The 27,102-nt window shown below is 41.6% G+C and overlaps 3 protein-coding genes across 8 annotated transcripts; 2 read left to right on the forward strand and 1 right to left on the reverse strand.

Moving 5' to 3' along the window:
• Positions 1–57: 57 nt before the first annotated feature.
• LOC310874951 (circularly permutated Ras protein 1-like) lies at positions 58–10,182 on the forward strand. Of its 2 annotated transcripts, XM_083787906.1 has the most exons (21): positions 58–520; positions 855–957; positions 1,463–1,723; positions 1,885–2,121; positions 2,951–3,082; positions 3,229–3,306; positions 4,277–4,350; positions 4,757–4,945; positions 5,320–5,361; positions 5,500–5,589; positions 5,903–6,054; positions 6,806–6,887; positions 7,036–7,166; positions 7,397–7,481; positions 7,650–7,756; positions 8,071–8,183; positions 8,306–8,423; positions 8,652–8,792; positions 9,332–9,425; positions 9,529–9,555; positions 9,835–10,182. In XM_083787906.1, the coding sequence occupies exons 2-21, from the start codon at positions 867–869 to the stop codon at positions 9,949–9,951; spliced, it is 2,361 nt and encodes a 786-aa protein (XP_083644032.1). In that variant the 5' UTR covers positions 58–520; positions 855–866; the 3' UTR covers positions 9,952–10,182. The 2 variants fall into 2 exon arrangements, 1 of the variants encoding a protein (XP_083644032.1); XR_014570600.1 differs by lacking the exon at positions 9,835–10,182 and having other exon boundaries at positions 8,306–8,536; positions 9,529–9,547.
• Positions 10,183–12,965: 2,783 nt separating this feature from the next.
• On the reverse strand, positions 12,966–16,348 carry znf668 (zinc finger protein 668). Of its 2 annotated transcripts, none has more exons than XM_083788268.1 (2): positions 16,080–16,099; positions 12,966–15,558 (listed from the first exon to the last, which is right to left on the reverse strand). In XM_083788268.1, exon 2 carries the CDS (start codon positions 15,522–15,524, stop codon positions 13,548–13,550), a length of 1,977 nt encoding a protein of 658 aa, XP_083644394.1. In that variant the 5' UTR covers positions 15,525–15,558; positions 16,080–16,099; the 3' UTR covers positions 12,966–13,547. The 2 variants fall into 2 exon arrangements, with proteins under 2 accessions (XP_083644394.1, XP_083644393.1); XM_083788267.1 differs by lacking the exon at positions 16,080–16,099 and adding an exon at positions 16,229–16,348 and having other exon boundaries at positions 12,967–15,558.
• On the forward strand, positions 15,871–26,681 carry znf646 (zinc finger protein 646). Of its 4 annotated transcripts, none has more exons than XM_083788265.1 (4): positions 15,871–15,919; positions 18,467–21,267; positions 21,514–22,611; positions 22,864–26,681. In XM_083788265.1, the coding sequence occupies exons 2-4, from the start codon at positions 18,689–18,691 to the stop codon at positions 23,726–23,728; spliced, it is 4,542 nt and encodes a 1,513-aa protein (XP_083644391.1). In that variant the 5' UTR covers positions 15,871–15,919; positions 18,467–18,688; the 3' UTR covers positions 23,729–26,681. The 4 variants fall into 4 exon arrangements, with proteins under 4 accessions (XP_083644391.1, XP_083644390.1, XP_083644389.1 ...); XM_083788264.1 differs by lacking the exon at positions 15,871–15,919 and adding an exon at positions 16,377–16,493; XM_083788263.1 differs by lacking the exon at positions 15,871–15,919 and adding an exon at positions 17,541–17,676.
• The last annotated feature ends 421 nt before the right edge of the window (positions 26,682–27,102 follow it).

Raw genomic sequence — 27,102 nt, forward strand, 5'->3', positions numbered from 1 at the left:
CTTATTACCCAGGTTTACAAAGACGAGCATCTAAATCCAGATGATGTTAGTTAATAAATCAATGTTTACATGATAATTATTATACAGAAGGACATGATTCCTCTTGACATTAGGATTGGATTTTCAAAATAAAAGTCTAGACTCTAACTCAACCTTGTGTGCCCCCAGTGTCATTCTTGTGGATGGGCCTGCAGCCTACAGTGGAGGAGATGAAACACATTTTAACCAGCTCCTCCTTTGACTCCATACCTCAGTGCTACATGTTATCTATCTATCACCTATCCCTTTCACGCCCACTCTTTTCACAGTTATGGAATGTTTGACAAACATTAGGTAATGTGCAATTAAATCACTGGCTGAGTAACTGGGCAGCTGTACTGTACTGTATGTTGGGAGAAACCGGTTGCTCAAGCTCTGTTAGACATTACAGTATGCACACGACAAGACGTCAGGTACTATGTGACTGGGAGGGATTACTAATGTTTCAACAGTCATTGCCCAAAGGACTCCGTGACTACAGGTATGCCTATGTCTCTACTCGTATTGTTATTTCTTATTTGTTGATTTAATTCAGTAGGCCTATTCATTTCATGACACTAATACCAGCCCACTTTTGGGTCTGTGACTCTGTACTATATATTGTTAATTGGACTGGCTGTAACGACTGGGCTACATTTGATTTATTAAATGGGGATAACCTTAAGCAATGCATTATTAGCCTATGTCCTGCTTGTACAATATTGTTTCTTGATTAAGTTAGTGCTTTAATTGACTGTAAAAGTGTTAGTTATTAAATGTATCTTTGTTGGGTTGAAGTTGTTTGTTTCATTTATTGTTTAATTTTTAACTGGTAGGGAGCAAAGCCAATGGAATTTGCTTGTGGGTTTGTTTATGTCCCACCATCAGCCAATCAGAGAGGGGTCCAAAGTACAAATCCACATGTCATCAAACGCTCAGGTGAAAAGTGTATTTCAAATGTTCAGTGACTTTGGCTGTCTATTTGGTCAGTACATGCTGTGTATAGGCTGCTCACAGCAAACTGTGCAGCTCTCTGTGTTCATCTATCTGTGAACATATAATCACTGATAGCCCAGGTCTACTGTAAATGCCACCTGAGTCATACTTGAATCACTGCAGTGCACTGCATATAGATGGTGTAAGCTACCATTTTAGCCTACTTTCACTGTCTGCATCCTAATATATAATTCACATGCATGCTCTCTTATGAGATAAGATAGGATATGACTTGAATGGTCCCCAAGGCAAGCTGCAAACATTACAGCAGACTAACATGATATAGATAGAGAAACAGTGTCCAATACATTTGATGTGATTTGGTGCAGTATCAGGAGCAATCTGCAATACTGTATGTACAGTAGCTACAGTTATTGTGTGTGCAAAATATGACTGAGAATGTTTCCATTACAATCTTAAGCACATTTTTTCTTGTCATATTTTGTAGCGCTCCTCCCTCCCATCAACAGGGTCCGTCCTAGCATACCACCCCCTCCTCCTCCAACCCAACCGTCAGACTCAGAAGTACCCAACCGTCCAAAAACCCTCCCTCCTGCCCAGAAGTTCTTTGAGCATGTGTGCAATGAAGAGGTGACGAAAGATGCAAAGCCTTCTCCTGTGTATGAGAATGCAGCCTTTCACCTCAAGACAGGAGCAGGTGCCTCTGACAACAAGACACATGAACTGATGACACCACCTCGAAAGATAGGTACCCTATGTTTTACACTAAACAAGTCTGTTGTCTATATTTTACCTAAAGTAGGACATATTGATAATTGATTCTAAAGTGATTAGGATTCTGACCACTAACCCACAGTTCATTGTAGATTGTTTTCAGGCTTGACACTGTGCCCTTATCCATTTCATTAGCCCTTCTTCCACCACACATGAGACCTTCAGCAAATAGAAAGTCTCTACCTTACAGCAAGCCACTCACAAGTCCAACTCCCAACACAGACAGTCAGACATTCACCTATGACCTTCCCAAGGTTGAGCCTGACACTGCCGCCTATCCCTGGGACCCAAACTACACATATAACATCCCAGAATGCAGTGGGGGAGAGGCAAAGTCACCAATTGCTACCAGTGTCTCAACACAGAAGACAGGTGAATGGACTATTCGTTGGCCGCTGCAGTTCACTGGAGCAATGCAATATTTTGGGTGCAAAGTTGTCTGTAATATAGTACATGGCATGGGGCATGTACATTATTATTATCCACTAAAATAATCATAACTCATAAATTAGGTTAACAGTAATGGTTCTAGAACAGTTTTTTTTTTACGATGCATTTTAACAGCGTCAGTCTAGTGTATTTTCTGGAAGTGCGTTATTTGTCTATGGCATGCCATAGAGATAGGTGTCTATAGGTATTTATGTCTATGGGTTTTAACCTTTGTGGTCATTTTCAGTTTGATTCGGACAAACCTGCAGACTCTAAACAGGTGATGCTGATTTTGCCAATCAGCATCACCTGTTTGGAAAAAGACCAATTAAACAAATCAGTTCGAGTGGTTCTGCCTAGAGCCATAGAGTAAGACAGAGTTACGACAACTCCGTTCACTTCATGGGGCCAGTCCAATGGCGGGTTTTCTACATAGACTTCTATTGGCGAAGAGCCTGGACTCCTGGACAGGAGTTGGCAGAAATGCATTGGACTAATGATCTTAAATCCCTTTATTCTATATAGTTTTTTAGTAATTGTACAACATAAACATTACAGAGACTTTAGTTGTTACTGTGCAAATTACTTTAAAACAGTTGTCATGTTGCACACATGCCTAAAATTGCTCATAATTGCGCCACCCTTTGAAAACAATGTATTTCCAACTCGATCTTGTCCCAGTTCAGGCTGCATGAACAGAGCTTGAGCGCACACTTTTCTGCCCCCTCAATGTCGTAACTCTGTCTTACTCTGGCTCTGGTTCCAACCTCAGCTCCACCACTCCCACCCAGACCCTCGTTCTTGAAGTCAATGCCAGAGTACCTGCTGTTGCTGCCACCCTCTTCAACATCCTCCTCATTCTCTCAGTCCCCCTCAATCCCTCCTTCTGAAATGGCTCCTACTGGTAAATGTTTACCGTTTCATACATTTTTATATTTTCTTTTTCTGTGGCTTTATCTCCAATCTGTATCTGTTTACTGGCTGCTGTGACAATTACAATTTCCTCTCAGGTTTCAATTTAGTTTTACCGTATCTTCTTTCACGGTGCAGGTTCATCAGAAGGACCTTTACCGGGCAATCCAAATGTGATCCTTCTCAGTTTGGGAAAACTGGTTTCAGATGAAAATGGTTGGTAAACAAGTGATAATTCAAATAAAATAAAGCTGGGTGTAAAGTTCAGTAAAGTACAATTTATAGTAAATGAGCTATACAAAAATATGTACCAATGTACATAGGCGGCGGTGGCTCAGGGGTAGAGTGCCTGGATGGTAACCGTAAGGTTGCCAGTTCGAACCCGGGCTCCCCCAGAGTTACTGTCGAAGTGTCCTTGAGCAAGACACTGAACCCCTAATTGCTCCCGATGTGCTAGTTGGTGCCTTGCATGGTTTCCGCTGCCATCGGTGTATGAATGTGTGTGTGAATGGGTGAATGTAATGCACAATCTCTGTAAAGCGCTTTGGATAAAAGCGCTATATAAATGCACCATTTACCATTTACCATTTACAGAAAATAGTAAGACGTACAAGTAAGTAGTCAAGCCATGTCGATAATGTGGACCATTGGTCAGGACAGGAGCCAATCTGTTATTTCCTTAGCGTGAGGCAGCTTGATCCCCCTGGACATGATGTACAAATAGACCCTCTAGACAGGCTTGTATGTGGCATGACATTGGGTACCATTATTTTTAATAGTCTTTGGTATAATGTAAAAGACTGACACGCACACACGATTGAACGTCAGAACCAACACGGCTTTACTTAGTCTCTTGTCTCAGTACAGAACAGAACTTCCTTGTTATTTTGCACGCTCTGTGTATTACATGAGCATCCCATAATAACCAGTCTCTTAAAGGCACCTTAACCATTATCTGCAAACCCCATATAACACAGTGTCCATGTCATTAGAACATAACATAACTCGGCCAAGGATTGAACCCTGACCTCCCAATCTCAGGGACACTCTAATCACACCCTCAAACCAGTGTTATCTCTCTTCTGGTCGAAAGTTTGTTTATCTAAATATATTTTCATCTAAAATGTTTATTTAGCAATTGCATATTAGCCATTGATTATTTCTTGATTAGTGTATGTATTTTCAGTGGTAACCATAGAAGGAGTGCCCAACACCTGTTCCCACTGTGGCTCTGTACTGGACTCCTGCTATGACAATGTGGTAATTTGATCTTTACATTTGACCTTTAACTCTAATGCAACAGATGTACAAACATGATGTTAAAATGACAGTTACTGTGCACGTCCTCATGAAGCAAATAAACGTGATTATCTTAATCACTTTCATCTTGTCCATATTTGACGTATGCGCTCACAACATGTAATGCTATGCTTGTAGATCGGATATTGTAGAAAAATTGAATAGGGCATGAGAAGTCACTGTTTTCTTTTCTTTGTCTCCGCTTTCTGTTGCTGTCATCACCTGTTCCTCTCTTTTTCTCATATCTATTTCTATTACCTGCTGCTAACTTCTTGTGTCTCTCTAGTAGGCTATAAGAGAGCTGTGTCTTTGACTCTTCGATGTCACTAACCGATAAAATCACTTCCATCACTATGTTGAACTGCAGGTTAAGGAGTGTTACTTCTGTCAGTCATGGGAGCCCACAGAAGCTGGCACTGCCAAACTCCGGTGTCCCCAAAATGGCTGCCAGGACAGCCTCTTCCTGTTGAGCCCCGATGAGAACCTCCTATCGCCTGACGACACCCTGCTTCTCTTCTGTATTGACATCTCTGGCTCCATGAGCATAACCTCAGAGGTAAGTCTGTTTTATATCAGTGCTTCCCAAACTTTTTCATGTCAAGGATCCTCAAATGTACTTGGCCACGGACCCCCATCTGAAAATATTTTGTGCCACACAAGATTTGTGTTGTTTAAATGCTGGTGTACAGTATATATAGGGTTAAAGTGGTTAAAATGATTATTTAACTAATTTAGCTGGGAACTCCACCAAGGACCCCACAAGCTTGAAATTGGATTTTTATTTTACATCTAAAAAAAATTTCATCTATATCTATTTCAAGAAATGTCATCACTTAGTTTTTCATCAATTTGGTTTTATGTTTTGTGCCTTTTGTTTTACCTATATCCTTATTTGGTTTCATGTTTTGTGACTTTTACCTGTCCTTAAAGGTGTCAGAGGGAGGGCAGCTTTTCTACAGGTCCCGTCTTCAGGTAGGGTATAATTATCCTTAAACTTAAAAATTGAACTCAAAAGAATCATAATAGACTAGTATGCCAAATATACAACCACATGGATTCCATTCCTTCCTGGTAAATGCTGAATTTGATAAAAATCTCTTTTCAAACCAGTTTGTCCAGGAGTCTGTGTTACAGTGTGTTCAGAAACTAACTCGCCAACAACCACATGCACGAGTGGGTCTGATCACCTTCAACAATCAGGTAGGGAATAGAAACACTCCATTTCCCACTGAGGTAAAGAGTCTCTCACATTTCTAATGGCAACACAGTGCTGGGATCAAAAACATGTATTTATATTTTCATACAAGTACAATAATTGGCCAAAGATTGGCCTATATATATTTTTTTTTTAATTATATACTTATTATGGTAAATATATATTTTTTTATAATTTTATGAAAATAGTAGTTAGTTACTGTTACATGTAAGAGAATGTGGAATTGAATTATGCAGACAACAGCAAATATCTTGAATAATGATTTCTCAGTCATTGCTGTGTTTGGTCTATCACCAGGTGACGATACATGGTTACGAGGAGTTCACATCCCGTTTCCTGGTGGGTGCAGAGTTGATTGACAGCGAGTATCTGAAGGAGGCTGCCTTTAGCTTCCCAAGTCCACCTCCGCTCTCACAAACCAAGAACTACCTGCAGAGAGAGCTTCTGGGGTAAAAATGGAAAACGTGACTGTCGGTCACTCTATATAGGATGAATATATTATTTAAATGTTTGCATTGTGTTTAAACTAAGCAAAGGTTCTCAAATATTTACATGTCAAGGACCCCCAAAATGAAATGTATTTGGCCATGGACCCCCAACTGAAACGATTTTGTGCCAGGGACCCCATAAGGAGAAGATTTATTAAGCATTGTCAAAATTATCTCAAGCTCACAATGGCACCACCACATCATGGTACATTTTGAGATTGTAGATCAGCCGTTTTAAAATGGCCTAAGTATAAAATAGGGTCAGAGTGATTAAACTGATTTGTCTGGGGACACCCTCAAGGACCCATGGGGGCCTCCGAACCCCAATTTGAGAACCAATAGTTTAAGAATGACTTTTTGTTCTCATTATTCACCTCAGTTCATTTATACAACAGTAGAACAGACCGTAGGAGACTGTTCTAGAAAGTATGTAGAATGGTTTAGCATAGAAGATTAGAGATATTAAGTGAGACAATGAGATTTAAAAAAATAATATTGGATTACAAAAATATTCTTCCATCAGGCAAACAAAAACGAAAAAGCAGTAACAAAATCAAGCAAAAGAAGCAAATTTTATTTATATTATTTTATGGATGAAATGCATGTCAGGGTTAAAAATCTAAATGAAAACAAGATGCTTTAAAAGCAGCTAGAAATTAAAATAAGATAAGATCAATTCAAATATACCTAATTCAGAAATCTTTTTTTTAAGATTATCAGAGTGCGGAGCCACAGCCCTGGGTCCAGCTGCACTCATCGCCATCGCAATGGCCTCTAGGCAGCCAGGTTCAAAGGTAAGTCTGTACCCTGAAATACCTAATTTGTAAATATTAATTAATCATTTCTATCTATTCTGTTCTATTCTATCTATTTTGTACCATATTCCTATTTGTACTTCTGTGTTCACTATTCAAACACCACCTGTCTTTGTCCGTTTCCAAGGTGATAATCTGTACAGATGGAAAGGCGAACACAGAGTTGGGCAATCTAGAAGTGGAAGACAGTGATGCTCGCACTCTTCTGTCATCAACCATTTTCTACCAGGATTTGGGGGAATATGCTGCCAAACAGGGGTTGGTACAACTGGGGAGGGACCACACAGATAAAACCTTCAAAGAGATCACATGTTTATACCTGAATCGGAAGCGCTGTTGCCCATCCTCCTATATTGTTTGGAGAATAACATCATAGTGCTAATATAGGAAAATACAGGGTGGTTAGGACCTCTACTATAATGGATACCATATGTGTGCTGTTGCAACTTGCAATGACATTTATGGTGAAATAACCTTTTCTTCTCTAGTGTGACAGTATCTGTGCTGTCCATAGAAGGAACAGACTGCAGGCTGGATGAGCTGGGGAGACTCGCAGATCGCACAGGCGGGAAGGTATGACACAATGTTATTCTTGGCAAGCAACATTGTCTTTTTAAGACAAAGTATAAATTAGGCTTAAATGTGTCAGACTCTGTCAGAATGAAGAGGTATGTGCCATGCAATATCAACCTTCACATCTTTCAAGTTTACATTGGGTGTGTCTCCTGTCTTTTCCCCTAGGTGGTGATAACAAGCCCTCATAAGCTGTGGACAGAGTTTGAAGAGATCATTGAGAACAGGACCATAGCTACACACTGTGGCGTCACTTTACTGTTGCCCCAAACACTGTGAGTTCTGAATCCCACTTCTGTGCATCTGGAAAACATTAGATGATCCAAGGCAAGCGTTTAGTCCAATGTGTTTCGAGGCAGCCCTCTTTCTTGATCCATGGCTCAGATATAAAGCACATGGTGTGTACGTCATATGGCCTTAGCATTACATAACATCAGTGGTTCTCAAAGTGGGGTCCGGGGACCTCCAGGGGTCCTTGAAGGGGTTCCAGGGTGTCTCCACTCTCCAGTTTATATAGCATCACAATCTGTTTAACCACATTAACCCTATTTCATCCTCATTGCCCTTGTCACACTGTCCTGTCCTTCAGGAGGGTGATGGGTGAGAGGGTGGGAGGCCACAAAGGGACAAGAGAGGTTGGTAACATGGCTCCAGAAAAGGAGATCACCTTTCAATTTGGAGCCAAGGAAGGAGATTCAGAAGGTGAGAAGACAAACAAGTCAGACAATTAGAAGAATATTAGCCACTTAAGCTTAACTTTTTTACTTTCACCTATAATTAAAGCTGTGAATGTGGTTAAAACATGTCTGCATTTTTGCTTGTAGCATCACCCCCAACCTCCGGCAGCCATGTGTCCATCCAACTACAGATCAGATACAGACAGAGGGATGGACAGAGGATGCTCCGAGTCCTGACAGAAGACCGGGAGGTGACAGATGACAGGTGCCCTGTGTTGCATTCACTAAGCTTCCCTGTTAGCGTTCATGTCTCTGCTCAACATTTCAAGCAACTGATTTCCGTTTCCTTAAATCGGTCTCTGCCCCAAGGCCAAGGAGGTATATTTTAATTCAACCGTCATCTCCCCTTAATCAAATTGTGATGTTCGTATTGGAACGTAACAATAAGTGCAATACGGTAATATTAAAAGTGTCCACTGACTGTCCCCTACAGCTCGTCAGTCCTTTCCTCTCTGTCTCTGGCCATCATTCAGCTCAACTCATCACAGGCCAGCGCTGCGCTGGCAGTCAGGGGACGCTTCCAGGATGCCAAGAGTGAAGGAGAGATGCAGAGAAAATTAATGGAGAGAGCACTGTGAGTCAACAATATGGAGGGAGGTGGTGGTTAAGTGTTGGAATAGAGGCTAAAGTGAGGTAGATTATTCTCTGTGACAAGTTGGTATCACCAGCCAAAAGCCATCGGTTTTCATTATCTTACAATGTGGGAAAGGAGAGGGAAGTAAAATATGGAAGGAGTAAAATAATAATTATATAGATATACTATTCCAATCCACCTTATTTCTAGGCATATAGCACATTTTTCAAACAGCGTTACCAAAATGTTGCACAAGGAATCTAAAAATAAATACACTATATAAGCTAAGAAACAAACAATTACTATATGCATCTCACACACGCACGCAGGCACGCATGGACGCACGCAACTACGTAGTACTAATTCATGAGATTATTGTGGCTTCACTATGTTGATCATGTCATTATTGTCACAATGTGTCACAATATGACCCACTGAGATTGTAGAGACTTTGGTTGTCCTTGGCATGAAAATGTTTGGGAACCCATGGTTATGTGAGAAGAGGGGTAGAAATCAAATTTGTTTCCCGGTATTAACAGAGACCGTAATCGCAGTGCAGAGGACGAACAGACATATGAAGAATGGGTTAAAACCATGGAGCCAATATACAATAACATACACAACTACACAAGGGTGAGCTTTTGATGTCATTTTTCAAAATACACAGTTAATATGCTCAATACAATACAATACTTTATAAAGTAAAAGTGATCATCAAATTTCTTTTTCTTTCTAGAAAATGTCAGTCATCTCAGACTCAAAGGTACATGTCATAAAATCTTTCAATCTTTCATTCAATCTTTCATTTGTCTTGCACTGTTTTGAAGTTAATTACTTATGCATTTTCGTATGGTTTGTTCGTCTTGCCCCAGTGTGTGAAGACTGCTTACCATAATGGTACAAATTGTTTGTAATGTGCCTGTAATCAGAATACAAATATTTCATTCAGGGTTCGTACATTGTTAAAAACCGTGTCTGAAAGAATGCTTTGAGTTGTGTGTTGTAATTGTAATGGAGTCCTTCATCTCTCTCTCTCCAACAGTCCCTAACAGACACGGCTGCAGCTCTGCTCTACAATATGAAGCACAGTAACAGGAAGACAATCTCAATTAAGAAGAGACATAAAACCTCTTCCTTTGGCATTTTAAAGGACACTTGAAGCTTAATGTATGCTTTGTTGTGTGACTGTCTTGTAAATCTGCTCTTTTTGGTGAGCGACAGTCTAATGATGTAGTATACATAGCTTACAGGTGAATTCTGCTTAGTTTGTTCCTTTGATCACCTGCAAAGCGCTCTCTGGGTCTGAGCACACTTTAGATTCCATGCGCGGACAGAAGAAGCTGTCTTTTGCGTCATTTCCGGTTTTTTTAGACAGCTGGTGGCTGGAAAAGAAGCTCGGAAAAGCTTGCCCCAGCGGCATGCCGCGTGGGTGGAGCTTCATTTCCATCCACCAGCTGTCTAAAAAACCACAAAAGACAGCTTCTTCTGTCTGCATAGAAGTTCAAGTACGTGTGCCCAGGCTGTCTCTTTACCTCTCTAGAAGCAACTGAAGTCATGTGACTGCTGTTGAAAGGCAAGCTGATTGATTAGCATTCTGCAATATGAGTAATATATTCCAGTTACCAGTTGCCCATGTTGTAGATTTTTTAAATATTTTATTCAGGGTCGTGCAGACTTTTTGTAGGGCAGGTGTCCCCTAGAAAAGCAAAAATGCACATGCTTTAACTGAATTCCCTCGACAGAATCAATAAAGGTCTACTAACATATATGATAATGATTAATAGTTAAACTCAAATTATTTTTGACTGGTTAACCTAGGCGTGGGCAACCTTTTTGGGCATTTAATAATTTGGCAGTGCCAGACAGTTGAAACAAACATATCATTTTATACAAGCATAAAATAAGTCAATAAGTTAATAATAAAACCTAACAAAGAATAAATGAATCATTTAATATTAATAATGGAAATAAAAAAATTTAACTATGGAACCTACGGTAGAAAGTTCACACTTTTGACCATGATGTGATTGTGATGTGCTAGTCTTGTCCTAAAACAAGACTTCCCACCCACTCTGAGAATATGCTGTGCATTATTAAAGAGATATTTCACTTTAAAACACTTTATCTGACTACTCTGGCTTTTGAGTGATCCCCAAACAGTTTTTAAGTTGCTTGTCTTGATTCAATGTTTAGATATTTGATCATTAGATCAGAATTTCCAGACCAGCTGCAGAACATATACGGTAGGCCTACAAACCAGACTTCCACCACAATCTTCAGAATGGTGCTGAGCAAGTAGAAGCCTAAAGTTTATTTGTCCCTGACTGTGAAGATCTATGACCGTCTTGGCCTTGGTGTCTGTGTACGCAGCTGAAACAACCTAGCTCCCTTTGGCCTACGCCTCAAAACAAATAAAGTTTTATTCATGGAGTACGTCATATAACAATGCAATGTGCTTTACAAATATTGTTAAAGAAAACATAACCCACCTCCACATTAGTCATCAAGCGGGAGATCTTCTGGGCCACAAAGCGCAGGTGGGAGGCAATCATCTCCATGAGGATGACGGAGCATGATGCGAATAGAGAAGGTTCCAGGCCGTCATGATGGGTTTAGGCTTGAGTGAAGATGCAGTCTCTAGTGGAGTTGCAGCTGAAGTCAGCGACCCAGGGGAGCTCTGCCAGGAACGGCACAACAAAGTGGGTAGCCTACACAGGAAACTGAACCACAGTGAACGGCACTTGTAGGTGGTCCTGTCCTTTGCTGTAAGCAGCTGAGGATGAGTCCTGTTACTATTGCATCCATTGCCTAACACCATATGCAGGGGTAAAAGTAAAATAAAATGTAGCACAATGTTTTTCATTATAATCCTGATTTGTATTACCGGTATACATAAATTATACATTGCGGTAATTTAAAACGATTTCTGAGCAAATATTTCACTCAGCCTAACCACAACCACTCATCATTTTTAATAGTTTTACATAGTCTTCAAAACATCACAAAGGAATTAATGTGGCTTGCCATTAAATCTTTCCACCCTTTTTACACTTGCAACATAACATTCAGATTTAACTAATTGCCATGCACATTTACATTGTTATTGTATTGTATTGCAGACTCTGCTCAGCTGTGGAGAAACTGCAACATTCCATTTGACTTTCACCAAAGTTATTATTTTCTAGAGCTAGAGGTTATATTTCCAATGTAAGATGATGAGTAACAGAATACAAGTACTTTGCTGTTTGGATAGATGACAAACACATTCAAATAGACAATCTTGTCAACAAATTACTTTCTCTGTGACTGTCATGGATTATGATGTAATTTATAGGCAAACCACTACTCTGAAGCTCATACCGTTTACCACTCTGCTCTAAGGTTCATTATCCATGAAGTTTATAGCACTCATTATTGCATTCTGTATAGTAGAGTAGGGTGGTCTTCTCTTTCTGAGAGATGTGACAGGCATATGCATTCATTTATCTACAAAGCTTTTATATGGAAGCTGCCATGTTGCATTACAACTAGATTGGTCCTCAGTCTGGACCACATCCTACCTGATCTCAATGACTGGCTTTCACTGCAAATCGCTAGTAAAACCCCACAAGCTTGTACTTGACTTGGGAAATGTTTTGTTTTCATGCTTCGATCACCTGGAACTCTTTCAAAAATGTAGTAACCCTTTTTTAGTAATTGTCTTAAGGGACAATTCAGTTTGCACCATTTAAAATTATGTCCTTTATATACCAGTATCTTGTTTCACTTATCTGTAGAAATGTAATTGTTTTGTTGCATCTTGTATATTTTATTTTGTTAACATTTTGTTGATCACCATGTCAACATGTTTTTTTTGTGGGTTTCGCCTTTATTTTATGGAGAGATGGGGGGTGACATGCAGCAAAGGCCGTCGGGATCGGGAGTCGAACCCGCAGCACACTGCCAGACTGGATTACCAGCCAAGGTGCCTGGGCCGCTGAGCCACGGCCCAGGCCTACCATGTCAACATGTTGAGTCAACTTGAGGCCACCTCACTTTTTCCAAGCCACATTATACTTGGCTGTCAAAGATGCTAAGTATCTAATACAAATATACTGAAAGAGGGGTACATTCCTAAACATTAGAGCAAGTTCATAAAGGGTAATAAATATTTTATTTTACAACTGCTCAATGGAATTACTGTGTGTAAGTGACGTTAAATAAATACTTGGTAATGGTGTTTAAAAGCAAATAGGATTTAATTTCATCAGCAATCATAATACTGTATGCAGTAGTACTAATATGTTACACATAGTAATATGTTACACAAAATCCAGTGACAAATTAGTTAATTATTATACCAAATTGGCAAACAACCAAGGCAGGTTACGATTCAAATAATAGTACATAACACATTAAATGTAAATGTTGTTAAAATGAGATTAGTTCACACCGTAGGAACTGCTGTAGCATATCATTTTAGAAGACTGTGTGCTTTTATGCTGTGATCATGACAAAAATAAGACACTTTATAGAGTCCATAGTAACAAATATTTAGTAAAACAAAAATAATATATAAATAGCATCTTTCAAATAGCAATAGGTTTTGTTTTCTTTCAAATCACAATAGGTTTTATAAAAACAAGCTCTGGGCATTTTACGTTGACTTGATATTAAAGGTCTTGAAGCCATTTTTGCAAGCTAAATATTTGTAATACAAATTTGTCTTTTTAAATGTAAGCCTGTAAGTGACATCGCTACTGCAGTGCACATCAATTACACTCCCTCTTCCTTAACCAAGTACTCTGGCAGGGTCTGAAAGGCAGTCACAGGTACTGTCACAGGAACTGCCAAAGATATTGCACTATGTTCTACAATGGTAGGGGGAATCTCAATGGGTGGTGGTAGTGGTGGAGAGGGCAGCGGGTCTGTATGTTGAATAATGCTCAGATCAGAGAGTGAAGTGGCTGGAGAGTGAAGAACCTGGTCTGGGTGTGTGCGTAAGTGCTTGCGCAGATAGGCAGCAAACAAAAAGGCTTTGCCACACTGAGGGCAGCAGTGGGGTTTGTTGGTGGAGTGGATCTTCTGGTGTTTGCGCAGTCCGGCTTTGTTAAGGAAGGCTTTGCCGCAGCTGTTGCAAACGTGGGGCCTCGGCTTGGGGTGCTGTTTCTCATGCTCCTGCAACTCTGCCAGCTGTGCAAACTCAGCATGGCAGGTCTCACAGATATGTGAGCCAATATGAATTTTCGTAACAATGGAACTGCTAGACATGGTGTGAAGGTTCTCATGGGCCTGAACTTCCTCCCAGGTTCCAAACGTAACATCACAATGGCTACAGGAGAACTGGGGCAGGGTGGTGTGAGCAGGAAAGACAGGCACTGACTCTGATACAACTTGTTGTATCTGCTGTTGAGATCTTTCAGCCAGGTGAGTCCTCTCATGCTTGCGCAGGCTTGAGGAGACAACAAATGACTTGAAACACTCTTCACATTTGAACGGGCGCTCACCCGAGTGCACGCGACGGTGCTTGTTGAGGCTGGACCGCTCTGCAAATGATTTTCCACACTCTGTGCAGGAGAAGGGCCTCTTGTCTGTATGCACAAGCATGTGGCGCCGCAGGTCCCATGATGCAACAAACGCCTTGTCACAGCTCTGACATTTGTAGGGTCGCTCTCCAGAATGGACGCGCTCATGCACTGCCAGATCTGCTGGCTGGCGGAACCTCTTGGAACACTTGTCACACGGATATGGCTTGAAACCAGAGTGGGCTCTTTGGTGACGCCGGAAACTGGAGGGGTCAGAAAACATCTTACCACACTGTGGACAGAGAAACGGTTTCTCTCCAGAGTGCGTGCGCAAGTGAGACTGGTAGGAGGAGAGCTGGGTGAATCCCTTGGCACACTGCTCACACTGGTAGGGCTTGCTCTGTGAATGAATGCGCTGGTGGCAGGCGAGTGAGGAAGAGCGAGAGAAGGCTTTGCCACAGTCTGAGCACAAGTATGGCTTTTCCCCTGTGTGAGATCGCTCATGGTTTTTCAGGTCCTTAAGTTCGGTGTACGTTTTCCCACATTTGTCACAGGCGTACGGCCGGTGGCCCTGATGGTTGCGTCTATGCTTTCTGAACACAGAAGGGTCAGCAAAGCTCTTGCCACACTCAGTGCAGAAATACGGCTTTTCACCTGTGTGAGAACGCATGTGCACCTTTAGTTTAGAGAGAGTGGGGTAACTTTTGGAGCACTGGGGGCAGGAGTAGGGACGCTCTCCACTATGCTGTGTCATATGTATCCTCAGGCATATGGCTTGCATGAATGCCTTACCACAATCTGTGCATATAAACGGCTTCTCACCTGTGTGGGAGCGGCTATGGTTGCGTAGCTCTGTCGGGGTCTTATATGCCTTGTGACAGTCAGGACACTGAAAGGGTCGCTGGGCTGAGTGTGTGCGCTCATGCTTTGAGAGTTGGGCCTTGCTAGAGAATGTCTTACTACACTGGCTGCATGTGTGCTGTTGTGGCTGCTGACGCTCCTTGCTGTGTTCCAAAAGTTTATGACTTCGTAAAGCTGAGGGGCTCTTGAAAGCCTCCTGACACGGAGAGCATTTGAAAGAAAGCTTGGATTTTGGAGGTCTGCCTCTCCCTCGCTTTCTTGTAGGTTCCTTTGACACTTCTTCCTCCTGTTGGCCTTCCTCACTCTGTGCAGATGTTGGAGTGGATTGTTCTGCAAGTGGTGGGCTGCCAGGTTGGGGGGATGCCATATTTTTTGTATGCTATACCTTTGTGTTATTGTCACTAGAAAGAGAGAGAGAATTTATATTAGTAGGCAATCTGGGAAATTGATAAATAAAAAATACCATTCACTTTGGGGTGGAGTTCCTGTGGTATTTTCCATAGGCCTTGAACCAAGCCTTGCATTACCAACACAATGCTGGATACTCAACTCAGCTACTATGGTCAATATTCTATTCTATACGAGAGGATCTAAGGATAAGGATAAAGTGGATGTGCGTGTGCTTGAAGGGGGTGTGTGGTGCAACGCACAAAATGGCTGGCATTAGGACCTTAGGGACAATAAGCTAACCGCTTGATGCCAAAAGGAAGTTGGCAGGGCATTTGGTATGATGGACACCGAAACGTTAGCAGGAGGCGAGAGGTAAGTTATCCGAGCTTAGAAACACAATTGTAAAATCATCAAGTGAAATTAAAACCAGTCGCCACCAGTAACGCCACCAGGTGTTATGACCAACTGAACACAAATTATTGCCTTTCGATAGCGTTAGCTAAACTCGCTAATGTTAGTTAATTTAACCTACTCAAAATGGCTGGCTTTAGGACCGGGGCTCAGCGGAGTCATCGTCGTTATTATGACCATCATCATCACCATCATACAGGATGAATTTAGCTGCCGTCTTTTGCATCACGTTTACATTCACGCGTACAAATACAAAATCGGTATTCTTACCTGGTTTAGTGGATGGATCGGATGATAATGTCGCGCCAACAAGAGCCAGGGTGATGGCCGGTTATACTGCCGCGCTGGGAGTAGACTGCGGTGCCGGAGGGCGGCTTTAGGACCATGATGACGTTCCTGCTATGGAATGGCTAGCATAGCGGGCTAAAAATCACATAACAGACACAGTGAAACAAGTCAACCCGACTGCATAAAGTTGATCTGTGATCACATTTATGAAAACACAAGTATACAGCGCCTGAGCGGTGGTTTTAAGGTAACGGGGTTTGTGATTTTATATAAGATGACGTAGTTCACGCTAAAGGACCATTCCGGTGTTTTAGCTGCTGACGACTACAAGTCATGTGTACTACTTTTTACATCATTGCCCGCCCCGGTACTTCCAAAACATGATACCTATCATTAAATTAGATTTATCATATCTTCCAGGAAGCCATTTCTTTCCATACACTTCAGAAATTCAGTACTGCTTGCAGAGACTTGAAACAATTGCTTGAGATGTGCATTGTGCAGTCCAACTTTATTATAGTTGCATTTATGCATAGCAGCGTTGCTTGATTATAACATTCTAGCCCTGAAACATGACTGCCATGATACGAGCGTCATGAACCATGGCTAGTAACATTCCAGCTGCAGCCTGCAAACAGTGAGTCTCTGTGGAAAAAACATATGGGTTCGAAATGGGGTAATTTAATTCATTTTATTGCAAGCTCTAACAAGATAATACACATGACTTTTATTCAGTAGGCTCCGCTAAACATGCAATAACAATAACGCCGTAATCTAAGGTAATCTAAGTGTTTTGTGGGATATGGTTTGTGTGTTAGAAAAGTTAACGAGAATGAATGAAGGTAAAATATATTTTCTTTATAACACGAACTATTTATTTGTGTTTGTATGTATGGTGAGTCCTCCTGTGTGATTACGTTTATTTTAACATCACTGTCTAGACCCAGCTAGCAGTGCAGTATAGCCTCGGAAACCCAGACGTGGTTCTCTCAGTGGATTTCAGGGAATTTTCCAGTCCGGGTTCCCTTTTTTAGGGGGAGGGGGGGGGGGGGTCTAAATTTAATATGACATGTATAATCTGACATACAAATAGAACCAAAGGGACCTTAATGGCCATTTGTATACTGTCGGGGTTAAGGGGAGATCTTGACATGTAAACGTTTGAGAACCGTTGAGCAGCAGTGGTGGGTTAGCTGGTTAGCTGTAGTGTATACCTTTATTTTTTTTTAGAGGGGGAAGCATTTCACCGTGACACATTTCCTGTTTCCTAGCAACAAGAGCAATGTGGAAATGAGGATGGAAGAAGGAAGGGGGAAAGACAATTGAAAAAGAAGGCTTGTCCTTTAACGTTGCATCAAGAAAACAACGATGTGTTAATAATGAATGAAAACATGTCGTCGGAGGCGGTTGTTGAGTCAAAGATGCTAGAGGTGATTATGTAACGCATCCGTTTATAAGGGGACTTCGCATAAAGGGACTTCTCGGCTTTTTTGGTGCAATGTTTGTTTAGCTAGGGATGGTGATGCTACTGGGTAGCGGCTAGCGAACAGCTAACGTTAGCGCGTTCGTGAAACAAAATCAGTACTGTGCCTGCGTATCAGCAGAACTTTCCGCAGCGATGATGAGATGCGGTGAATGTGGTTCGCTTTGAAACGCCGAGGGAGAACAACAAACTGCTTTTATTTAATCATTTGAAAACAAAACGATGCGATGCGTTTTGTAGCGCCCAGGCGTTGGTCTTCCCCGGTTTATTGACATTGCTAGCTGTGCTGGTGGACGCTAAGTGTGAACACGGTTACAACATTCAACAATTCTGGTGATTTAGACTTTAGAGTAGACTATCCTTTTCTATATGGGCCTACATACAAAAAAATAGACGCTTGTTGTTGTGCAGTTTGCGGTGAGCGACAATGCGCACAACCAAGTAAAACATCCTTTACTTTAAGCTAAAGAACGAAGACTCAAAAAGCCATATATCGGTCCATTTATTGCCGTCCTGAATCAGATTCACGAATATTTCACATGGCCATGTGGGCGTGCCGTGTTGATTAGACGGTGTCAGGAGCAATTTAAAGATTTCTACAAGTATTCATATGTTTCTTTTTTGTGTTAATGTTTACTGATTGAGTGAATGAATGATACATCATAGTGTTTGTAAAATGTTATTTAAAATTTGCCCCCTAGCTTCAATTAACTGTAGTTTCTTTTTTTCCTCAACAGATTTCATGCTGTGCCTGCCTCTCCTAAACCCAAACCACCCCTCACTTCATGGTGTGGAACTCATGCCTGCCATCATCCCTAGTGTTACTTTGTTGGACATTCCTTGGATCTTACTACAACGAACAAGACTATTATTAGATGGACTAGCTTGTCAGCTAATGTATTTCCCCTCCAACTATCTACATAATCTGTACCCTGCTCAATTATTTCAAACATCTTGCAATGGCCATGCACGAGTCTCCCAGGACAAAGGGGTTTCCTTGCAAACAGTGTGGCATGATATGTGCCAACATGCCCAGCCTCCTAGAACATATGGAGATTCATCAGGACCAAGAGGAGGAACGCAAATATAAATGTGATGAATGTGGTCGTGGATACAGGCATGCTGGTAGTTTGGCTAACCACAAGAAGACACATGACGTAGGCTCTTTCCAATGTCAACTATGTGGTAAAGAAAACACTAATGCTTTGGCCCTGAAAAGTCATCTCCGGAGCCATATGTCACAAAAAAAGCATGCCTGTTTGGAATGTGGGAAGACATTTCGTCTTGCTACCCAACTAGCCACCCATGAAAAGGTTCACCTATCTAGGCACGCCAAGGAACAGCCGTTCAGGAGCGTAGGCACGGACTATGCTTCAGGTGAAAATGGCGATGGATCTGAAGATGATTTGAATTACTTTGATGAAGCCGGCGCTGAAACTTCGACACAAAATAGCCCTGTTGAGGACCATAATACAGAAACCGAGGCCTCTGAAGATGCAAGAAATCGACCTTTCAAATGTGATTTATGTGACAAGTCATACATTCACCATCGAAGCCTAACCAATCACAAAAAGACTCACCAGGTGGGAATGTTTGAGTGTACCGTCTGTTTTAAACTTTTCAATAACATGGCTGCTCTCTACAGCCACCAGAGAACTCACAAGACGAGAAGTGCGGCAGACCCTAGTGCAGTGGATGCTACATACACAGGGCCACCAGCAGACCACTTTTCACCTCAGAGTGAGGAAGCACCAGTAAATTTCTGCCACCTGTGTCAAGTGTTATTTCCTAATGATGAAAAGTTCCAGGAACACATTCAAATGCATAATTCTTCATCTATGTCACTAGGGCACCATGATGGCACCCCAGGGAACCATAATATGTCTTATAACAACAATAACATTGCTTCTCCTGAGTCAAGTTTTTATGCCTCACCTGTAAATAATGTCCCCTCAGTGTCCTCGTCAATGGAGAACCATGGGGATTTTGATCAGCCACAGGAGCAGATTATGAATAATGGTCACATGTACCCAGACTGCTCCAACAGTCATACACCATCTGCTATGAATAGTCAGGGTGAACCCTCGGTCATGGATACAGATGTGCTCATCCCTGGCCTAACACACATGGCAAGCGCTGACGACATGAATGAGATGGAAGAGGACTCTGCTGCCGATTCAGTGGAGCGTCGTTACAAGTGTGAAATCTGTGGCAAACGCTACCGGCATTCTGGGAGCTTAATCAACCACAAACGATCCCATCAGGTGGGGATTTATCAGTGTTCCATCTGCAGAAAGAGCTATCCCCACTTGGCTGCTCTTAAGAGTCACCTCCGCCTCCACAAGGGACAGCCGTCCACCTTCAGCCTCAACAATGAGGGAGACTGGCTATCCTCAGAGCCCCTGACCTTGGAGGGCTGCTTCCCTTCTCAGGAAGAGGATGGCGGTGGTGCCATGCTAGGCCTTGATCAGGAAACCTCGGTTGACTACAGCAGTGGAGAGTTATACCATGAGCAATTCAGTCCTGAATTCTCTCAAGATAGGACTGTACATCTACCTCACGATGAGCACCTGATGCAAAGGCACATGTGTGCTGACTGCGGTGAGACTTTTGCAGACATTGCAGGGATCAAGTCACATAGCTGTCCCTTGCTGCAACAGCAACACACAGCCTCCACCAATGGCTATGGCAGTAATATGAACTTCCAGCACAGTAATGGTCAGTGCACAGTTGCAACCCCAGGGGAAAACATAGAGTTCCAAGGCCTGAATGGCAGCCATGATCAAAGTTACTTTAGTGAGCAAGATTTCCGTGAAAATATAAACAGCGAGCAGTTGAATGGCGGCGAGGAAGGTGATAATGCTGATGACGAGGATGAAGATGATGGAGATCTCTATCAATGCTCTGTATGCGGGAACAGCTACACTAGCATGAGTGCTCTGAGGAGTCATCTCCGTGGACACACTCAGTCTCATAGAACGCCTGTGAGCTCTGGCCCTTCTTCCATGTCCTCCCATGAAGAGGTGAAAGATGATGAGTCAGGGGAGGTTATGATCTGTAGTACCTGTGGGGAAAGTTTTGCAAAAAGACAGGACTTGATTGCCCATCAGCGTTTGCACAACCAGACCCAGGTAGATAATGCTGAACATCTAGACATGACAAACGTCAAAAGTGAGAAAACTGGAGGTAGCGAGGCACAGAGCATCATCTGTGGAGCTTGTGGCATCTTCTGCACCAGTTATCATCATCTGGAGGACCACAGTTGTTCAGCTAAAATCAAAGACAATTCAACAGCAGTCAGTGAACAGAAAATGAATACATGCAATGATGAAATGGTTCTCCTGAAAGAAAATGTTGATAGTGGAGAACGTCAGTACAAGTGTGAACAGTGTGGGCGGTCATATAGACATGCCGGCTCACTTCTTAACCACAAGAAGTCACACAAAACTGGAGTTTTCCGCTGTCTTGTCTGCCAGAAACGCTTCTACAATCTACTAGCCCTTAAAAGCCACCAGAGGTCCCATTTTGATGTTAAGAGGTTAGTGCCTGAATGCAAACATTAAATTAGCACTAATGTTAATCATATTATTAAATATTTGACTGTTATGTTAACATTCTTATTTAAAATAACCATGCTGATGTGGAACAAGATAAGAACAGTCTACCAAGTTTCTGTTGTGTACATGGCAGATGTGTTTTGGCATCACACCTGCCATTCATTCTGTAGAATGTGCTTTGTTTTGTAAACGAAGGATTAACGCTATGCTTCTTTTCTCCCCCACAGGCATACGTGCCACGAGTGTGGGAAAGCGTTCAAAATTCAGAAGCAGCTGTTGAACCACCTGAGGAGGCACAAGGAGAACCAGGCAAAAATCCAGGAGCTCAATGACCAGATCCAGGCTTTAATGCTAATGAATGGGAAGAATGGGTCAGAAGGAGGAATGCAGTCACTAAATGCAAATGCCAATCAGGCTAATGCATTCATCCGACGGCGCAGACAACGACCTCAAGTTAGACCACGTCAAAGTCAAACTGTTTCTGAAAATGCAGTTAAATCAGAAGAGTCGGGTGACCCTCGACCCTTCGCCTGTGACCAATGTGGGCGAACATATCGGCATGCAGGAAGTCTGGTGAACCACAGAAACTCTCATAAGACGGGCGAATATTACTGCTCTGTGTGTAACAACACTTACTCTAACCAACTAGCAATGAAGAACCACATGCGCACCCACTTTGCATATAAGAGGCATATTTGCCAAAATTGTGGAAAAGGCTTCAGGGGGAAAAAGCAGTTGTTGGCCCATGCCTGTGGACGCCTCAGAAAGGCTGGGCAAGGCGCTGTGAGGGGACTAAAAACCAGAGCTGTTAAATGCAAGGGATGTAAGCAGGCCTTCTTGTCTGTTGACCAGCTGGCAGGCCACACATGTGATAGACCTTCAGGCAAGGTTAAAGCACAGACACAGACACAAGACGTGTCGCTAAAGAAGGAGGAACGGCCGTTCACATGCAACATATGCAATCGCAGCTACCGTCACGCAGGCAGTCTCCTGAACCACAAAAACACCCACAAGACGGGGCACTTCAACTGCACGTTCTGCTCCAAGCCCTTCTCCAATCCCATGGCATTACGTAATCACACACGCATCCACACACAGAAGAAAAAGTATGTTTGCCTCACTTGTGGAAAGGCTTTCCGCCTCGCCAGTATCCTTCACAACCACCAGAAGATCCATAACCGCACGGTGAGCCACTTCAGCTGCCCTGCATGCGGCAAGAGCTTCCAAGGCAAGTCTGGCTTGAAGAGACATCGTTGCCGGAGGAGCCTGGATAACTCAACAAGGGCCAATGTCCAACATTCAGAGGGTGGAGACAAGTGCTTCATGTGAGTTACTGTCCCATAATGAACTGAATATGTAAGTCATGCTCTATCCTCATTTTCTGTTTTAAATCACTGCCTCTACATTTTATAAACTTATTTTCTGATTATTGTTATTGTTCAACATTGTTTTTCGTATAAGTTTTTCGTCATTAAGTGTTCTAACTTGGAGTTTCTACTATCATTTAGTCTTGGGTAAAATTATCTTAGTGTTAGTCTAATGCTTATGGATTGAATGTGAACATATCCCTGCTGCAGGTGTGACCTGTGTGGGCGCTCCTACCGCCACGCTGGCTCCCTCCTCAACCATAAAAAGACACACTCCGAAAACCTCCACCACTGTACCTTGTGTCTCCAGACATTCCCTGACCCTCTCACCCTACAGATCCACTCCCAGATGAAGCGCCACTGCTGCCCTGAATGCGGGAAGACTTTCTGTCTGCTCACACACTTGCAGAGCCACATGGAGGTGCACTCCAAGGACAGGTCTGTGGTGTGTAGCCCCTGCCACCAGAGCTTCCCCAACACGGCAAGCTACCAGCAGCACCAAGACATCCACCACAGTCTTCAAAACCACTTTCAGCAACAGCAGGGCATGACAACAGAGCCGGTGGAAAGCAACCTCTGCTGGATTTCAGGTATGGAACAAAGCATGGGGCTCTCCTCCTTCTCCCAGATGCAGGGCGAAGTGTCGGAACCGCAGGAAAGCAACGAGGAGAAGACCCACGCATGTGAGCACTGTGGTCGTACATATCGCCATGCCGGCTCTCTGCTCAACCACAAGAACAGCCACAAGACGGGCTCCTTCTTCTGCACAGTGTGCCAGAAGGAGTTCACTAACCTAATGGCTCTGAAGAACCACAGACGCATACACACAGAGCCCAAGCGATACCAGTGCCTGGAGTGTGGCAAGGCCTTCCGAGTGTCCACCCAGCTCATATGTCATCGGCGAATCCACACCAAAGAGAAGCCCTTTGCCTGCATGCTGTGCGACAAGAGCTTTTCCAGCAAGTCTAACTTGCGGCACCATCAAAAGATGCACCAGAACTCCCAAGCCTATGACTCCTCATTTAGTATGGATGCCAGCTCCTTTATGGACCTTGACATGGAGTCTTTCCTCTGAAGTAGGGTTATAGAGTGCTTAAAAGAAAAATAAGTTTTCTTTTTTTAATCCCTCTATCAATAATTGTAAAATCATTAATATTTTTTCAGAAAGTGCCCCTGACCAGACAAAAAGTCGTTTTGAAGATGTGCACATTTCATTATTGACTTCCGATCTTACCTCTGCAGTATAAAAGTCTCCATTGTCTGTTAGGCCACCCTATAAGCTCTGAATGTTTTTCATGGAGTGCACAAGATTCCAGAACGCTGAGCTGTGCAGTGGAGCGGTTGATCAAAGTAGAGAGTCCACTGCTCATTCTGATACAACTAACCAACCAAAGTGAACAGTAAACTGCATCAGCCCAGGCCCATGTGCAAATGTTGATGCCTTTTTGTTTCTTTTAATGAGAGACGGTACTGTTCTATTAAAGGTGATGTTTCCTTTAGTATCTATATATGATTTTGTTCAGTGCCTCTGTAAGTTCCTTACAAAAGAACTATACAGATATATATCTGAATTATTTCGTCAGCATTGTCATGAGATGGAAAGGGTTATTCAATTTCCTTTTTAATGCAATTTTTGGCAAACCTGTTCTAGTTCAGTCAAAATACCTCTGGGAGTATCCAAAGGTCAATGGCAAAGTGTTTTACTGAAATCATTTAATCTTAAATCAGTGGTTGTACTGCTAATATTAAGTACACGTTTGAGTGGCATTGTATGCTAAAATGGATATTTAATAATTTATTATTGGTCTATTGATTTTATTTTTGTGTATATTTTAATAGGACAACTTTTTATGAATCTTTCAAAAAACAAATGTTGCGTCTTCTAAGATTCATGTAGCCTTGAAGGAAGTTTCAGTCACTGTCTGATTCCAGAATTATTCAGTTAGTTGAACGGCAGGTAGAAATTGAATGGCCAAGGATGATATTGGCATCACTCAGGGTACACCTTGCAAAGGAACATACCTGATGTGTAAAATGTTGTAGATAGTATTCTTTCATATATATTTTCCTTCGAACTGTGCCATTTCTACATTAATGTCCTTTTGCTCCATGACCATTAACCTTTTAACATTAATGATGCATTTCCACAGCACCACATGTATTGCATGCTCTTGAATTGTAACCCCCTGTCAAACCTATTAAGAAGCATAAAGTGCCAGTGCCTAAAATGTAAGTCGACTGTAGCAATTAAGTGTGAACAAATCTTGTCTCACTGTATTCATATACTGTAGAACACAAAACATTTGTTTTCTTATGAGATAGTATTTTTTACAAACACGGTTTGTTCTGGACTCGTAAATCTTATGATTTATTAATGTCACATTTAAGAATAATGCAGTCAGTGGAAATCCTATCAGAACTCGAAGTGAAATTACTCTGGTCAATCTGATTATTTTTGTATCTTCTGCTCAAAAGCTGTACATGAAGCAACTGATCATTTATTGATCTTTGATTATCTTGTATGTATCTTGTATGTTAAAACCATTGTATTGCTAGGAAATGTTTAAAAAGGAACCGGTTTCACTCTCCCAATACTTTTACCACTTGCTGTATTTGCTAAATGTGTACATTGGAGACAAATTATCTTATGTTTTACTCAAAGAAACATGCCAATTAATTTGCAGTGCCTGTCTGCTCTGCTGTTTGTAAAATATCAGTGCAAAACCATGGAGCTGGGAGTACGAGCTGCGTCATTTAAACAAACTATTCAAATTTCCTTTTGTTTATGCCTTAAATGAAATAATGAATATATAAATGTGTGGCACTGTTCTGACGTATGAAATACCTCATAAAAATCCCTGCCTACCTAGCAAGAAAATATTTAAATGCCTCATGCAGCTTAATTCTGGAGAATACACTGTAATCATGCAAAAGAAACATAGTAATCAAATGTATGACATGGTGACAAGACTGATCATCTACCAAATTCATATGTTCAACTTAAGTAAGTAATTTTTGCCATGAAATGATTCCTTCTCTTAAATTTGCCACTTTTTTTTTTACAGATATATTTGCACAGTTTGTAGAGAAGCTTGTAGCCTAACCGGGCTCATAAACATAAAGCCTTGTTTGCAGTACAACTTGTAGAGAGGGTGGTGTTTGCTTTGGAATATCGATGTATCCCTTCCAATGCCCATCTCCCAACTGGCAGGGAATGAGTTGGTTAGCCTGCTTGTCAGTTGGCTTCACTTAGTCTGTGTGTTCTAATAATAATCCATTTTGGCCTGACCTCGAAATATGAAAAAAATCTGAAATAAATATTTTCACGATCTTTCAAAAATAGCAGACCTACAAGCTCGTAGCGCGCCACTTGGTGGCGCGTTATGGGCTTGTAGATTAAAGCAATATGCTATATTGGAAAACATGTCAGCTGATGGTTTTAGTACACCTCAAACTTCATCTTACCATTGTATTGAGTACAATGAAATCATTAGATTTGGTATACTCTGGAAGTTTACAGACCATAGAAAAAAGGTCTGATTTTCAATAAATGTTATTACTTAGATCTTATGTACATTAATGATGTAGATTTTCCAACTGTAATTATGAATGCGTCATTGTAGCCTAATGGTGTAAAATGACTTCAGATTTCAGAGTACTATAGACTAATAACAGTTTAAGTCCACACTAATTATCCATAATGTATAAATGATGGATAAGGGGTCAGGACAACTAGGCCTTTTCGTGGAGGGGTCAATACAATTTGGACTTAAACTGTTATTCGTCTATAGTACTCAGGAGGACTGACCATCTGTTTTCCAAAAATGATTGGTCTCCTATGGCACTTAGATGTACTCCTGTTATTGGTCCCAATCACAGCCCTGTATGTGTAGGCCTACTGTGTTTATCTCAGAGCATGTAAGTAGGACACATCGATTGGGTTCCCTTGTACATTTAATGGCAAGATTTTCTTCTGCAGAAGGAAAACTGCTAGATTAGCTATTGTTTAATAAAAGGCATATACCACACATTTTGATTTATTGAAATTTTAGTGTTCACAAATACAGGTCTGCTCAATATTTAATTCATATTTATATAACTATTTTGTCACTTTGAAACGTAGATTTTTACTTCTTTGTTAGGACTAAGACCTTAGTTTAGAATATAATCAAATTATGGAAAATTAGTTGTTGAAATTAAATGACTTGGAAAATACCATTGGTGTTTTTGTGTCCATATTCTGTGCGGGGAAGTAAATGTGACTAATGGAATGTTTACACATTTAGCTGTTTTTGTAACATTCAAGTAAAAAAGGTATTAGGGAGAAATAACTGATGAAAGGTAGGTAGGCTGTAGCTCAGTGGATTAGATGTTTACTTGAAGCGTGACATAAGACGTTTAAGTTCAAACAGCACAAAACAAAAGGGCGTGAAGAAATCCAGATACTCT

Source organism: Protomyctophum parallelum (genome assembly GCF_964188405.1).
Source record: "Protomyctophum parallelum genome assembly, chromosome: 17".
Classification (NCBI taxonomy): Eukaryota; Metazoa; Chordata; class Actinopteri; order Myctophiformes; family Myctophidae; genus Protomyctophum; species Protomyctophum parallelum.

Excerpts from the sequence above, each read along its gene's own strand:
- LOC310874951 (XM_083787906.1), top strand. The coding sequence starts at position 867 with ATGGAATTTGCTTGTGGGTTTGTTTATGTCCCACCATCAGCCAATCAG. Across the intron at positions 3,083-3,228 it reads TTCTGAAATGGCTCCTACTG|GTTCATCAGAAGGACCTTTA; the intron begins GTAAATGTTTAC and ends TTCACGGTGCAG. Across the intron at positions 6,888-7,035 it reads CTAGGCAGCCAGGTTCAAAG|GTGATAATCTGTACAGATGG; the intron begins GTAAGTCTGTAC and ends TCCGTTTCCAAG.
- znf668 (XM_083788268.1), bottom strand. The coding sequence starts at position 15,524 with ATGGCATCCCCCCAACCTGGCAGCCCACCACTTGCAGAACAATCCACT.
- znf646 (XM_083788265.1), top strand. The coding sequence starts at position 18,689 with ATGGCCATGCACGAGTCTCCCAGGACAAAGGGGTTTCCTTGCAAACAG. Across the intron at positions 21,268-21,513 it reads TCCCATTTTGATGTTAAGAG|GCATACGTGCCACGAGTGTG; the intron begins GTTAGTGCCTGA and ends TCTCCCCCACAG. Across the intron at positions 22,612-22,863 it reads GGTGGAGACAAGTGCTTCAT|GTGTGACCTGTGTGGGCGCT; the intron begins GTGAGTTACTGT and ends TCCCTGCTGCAG.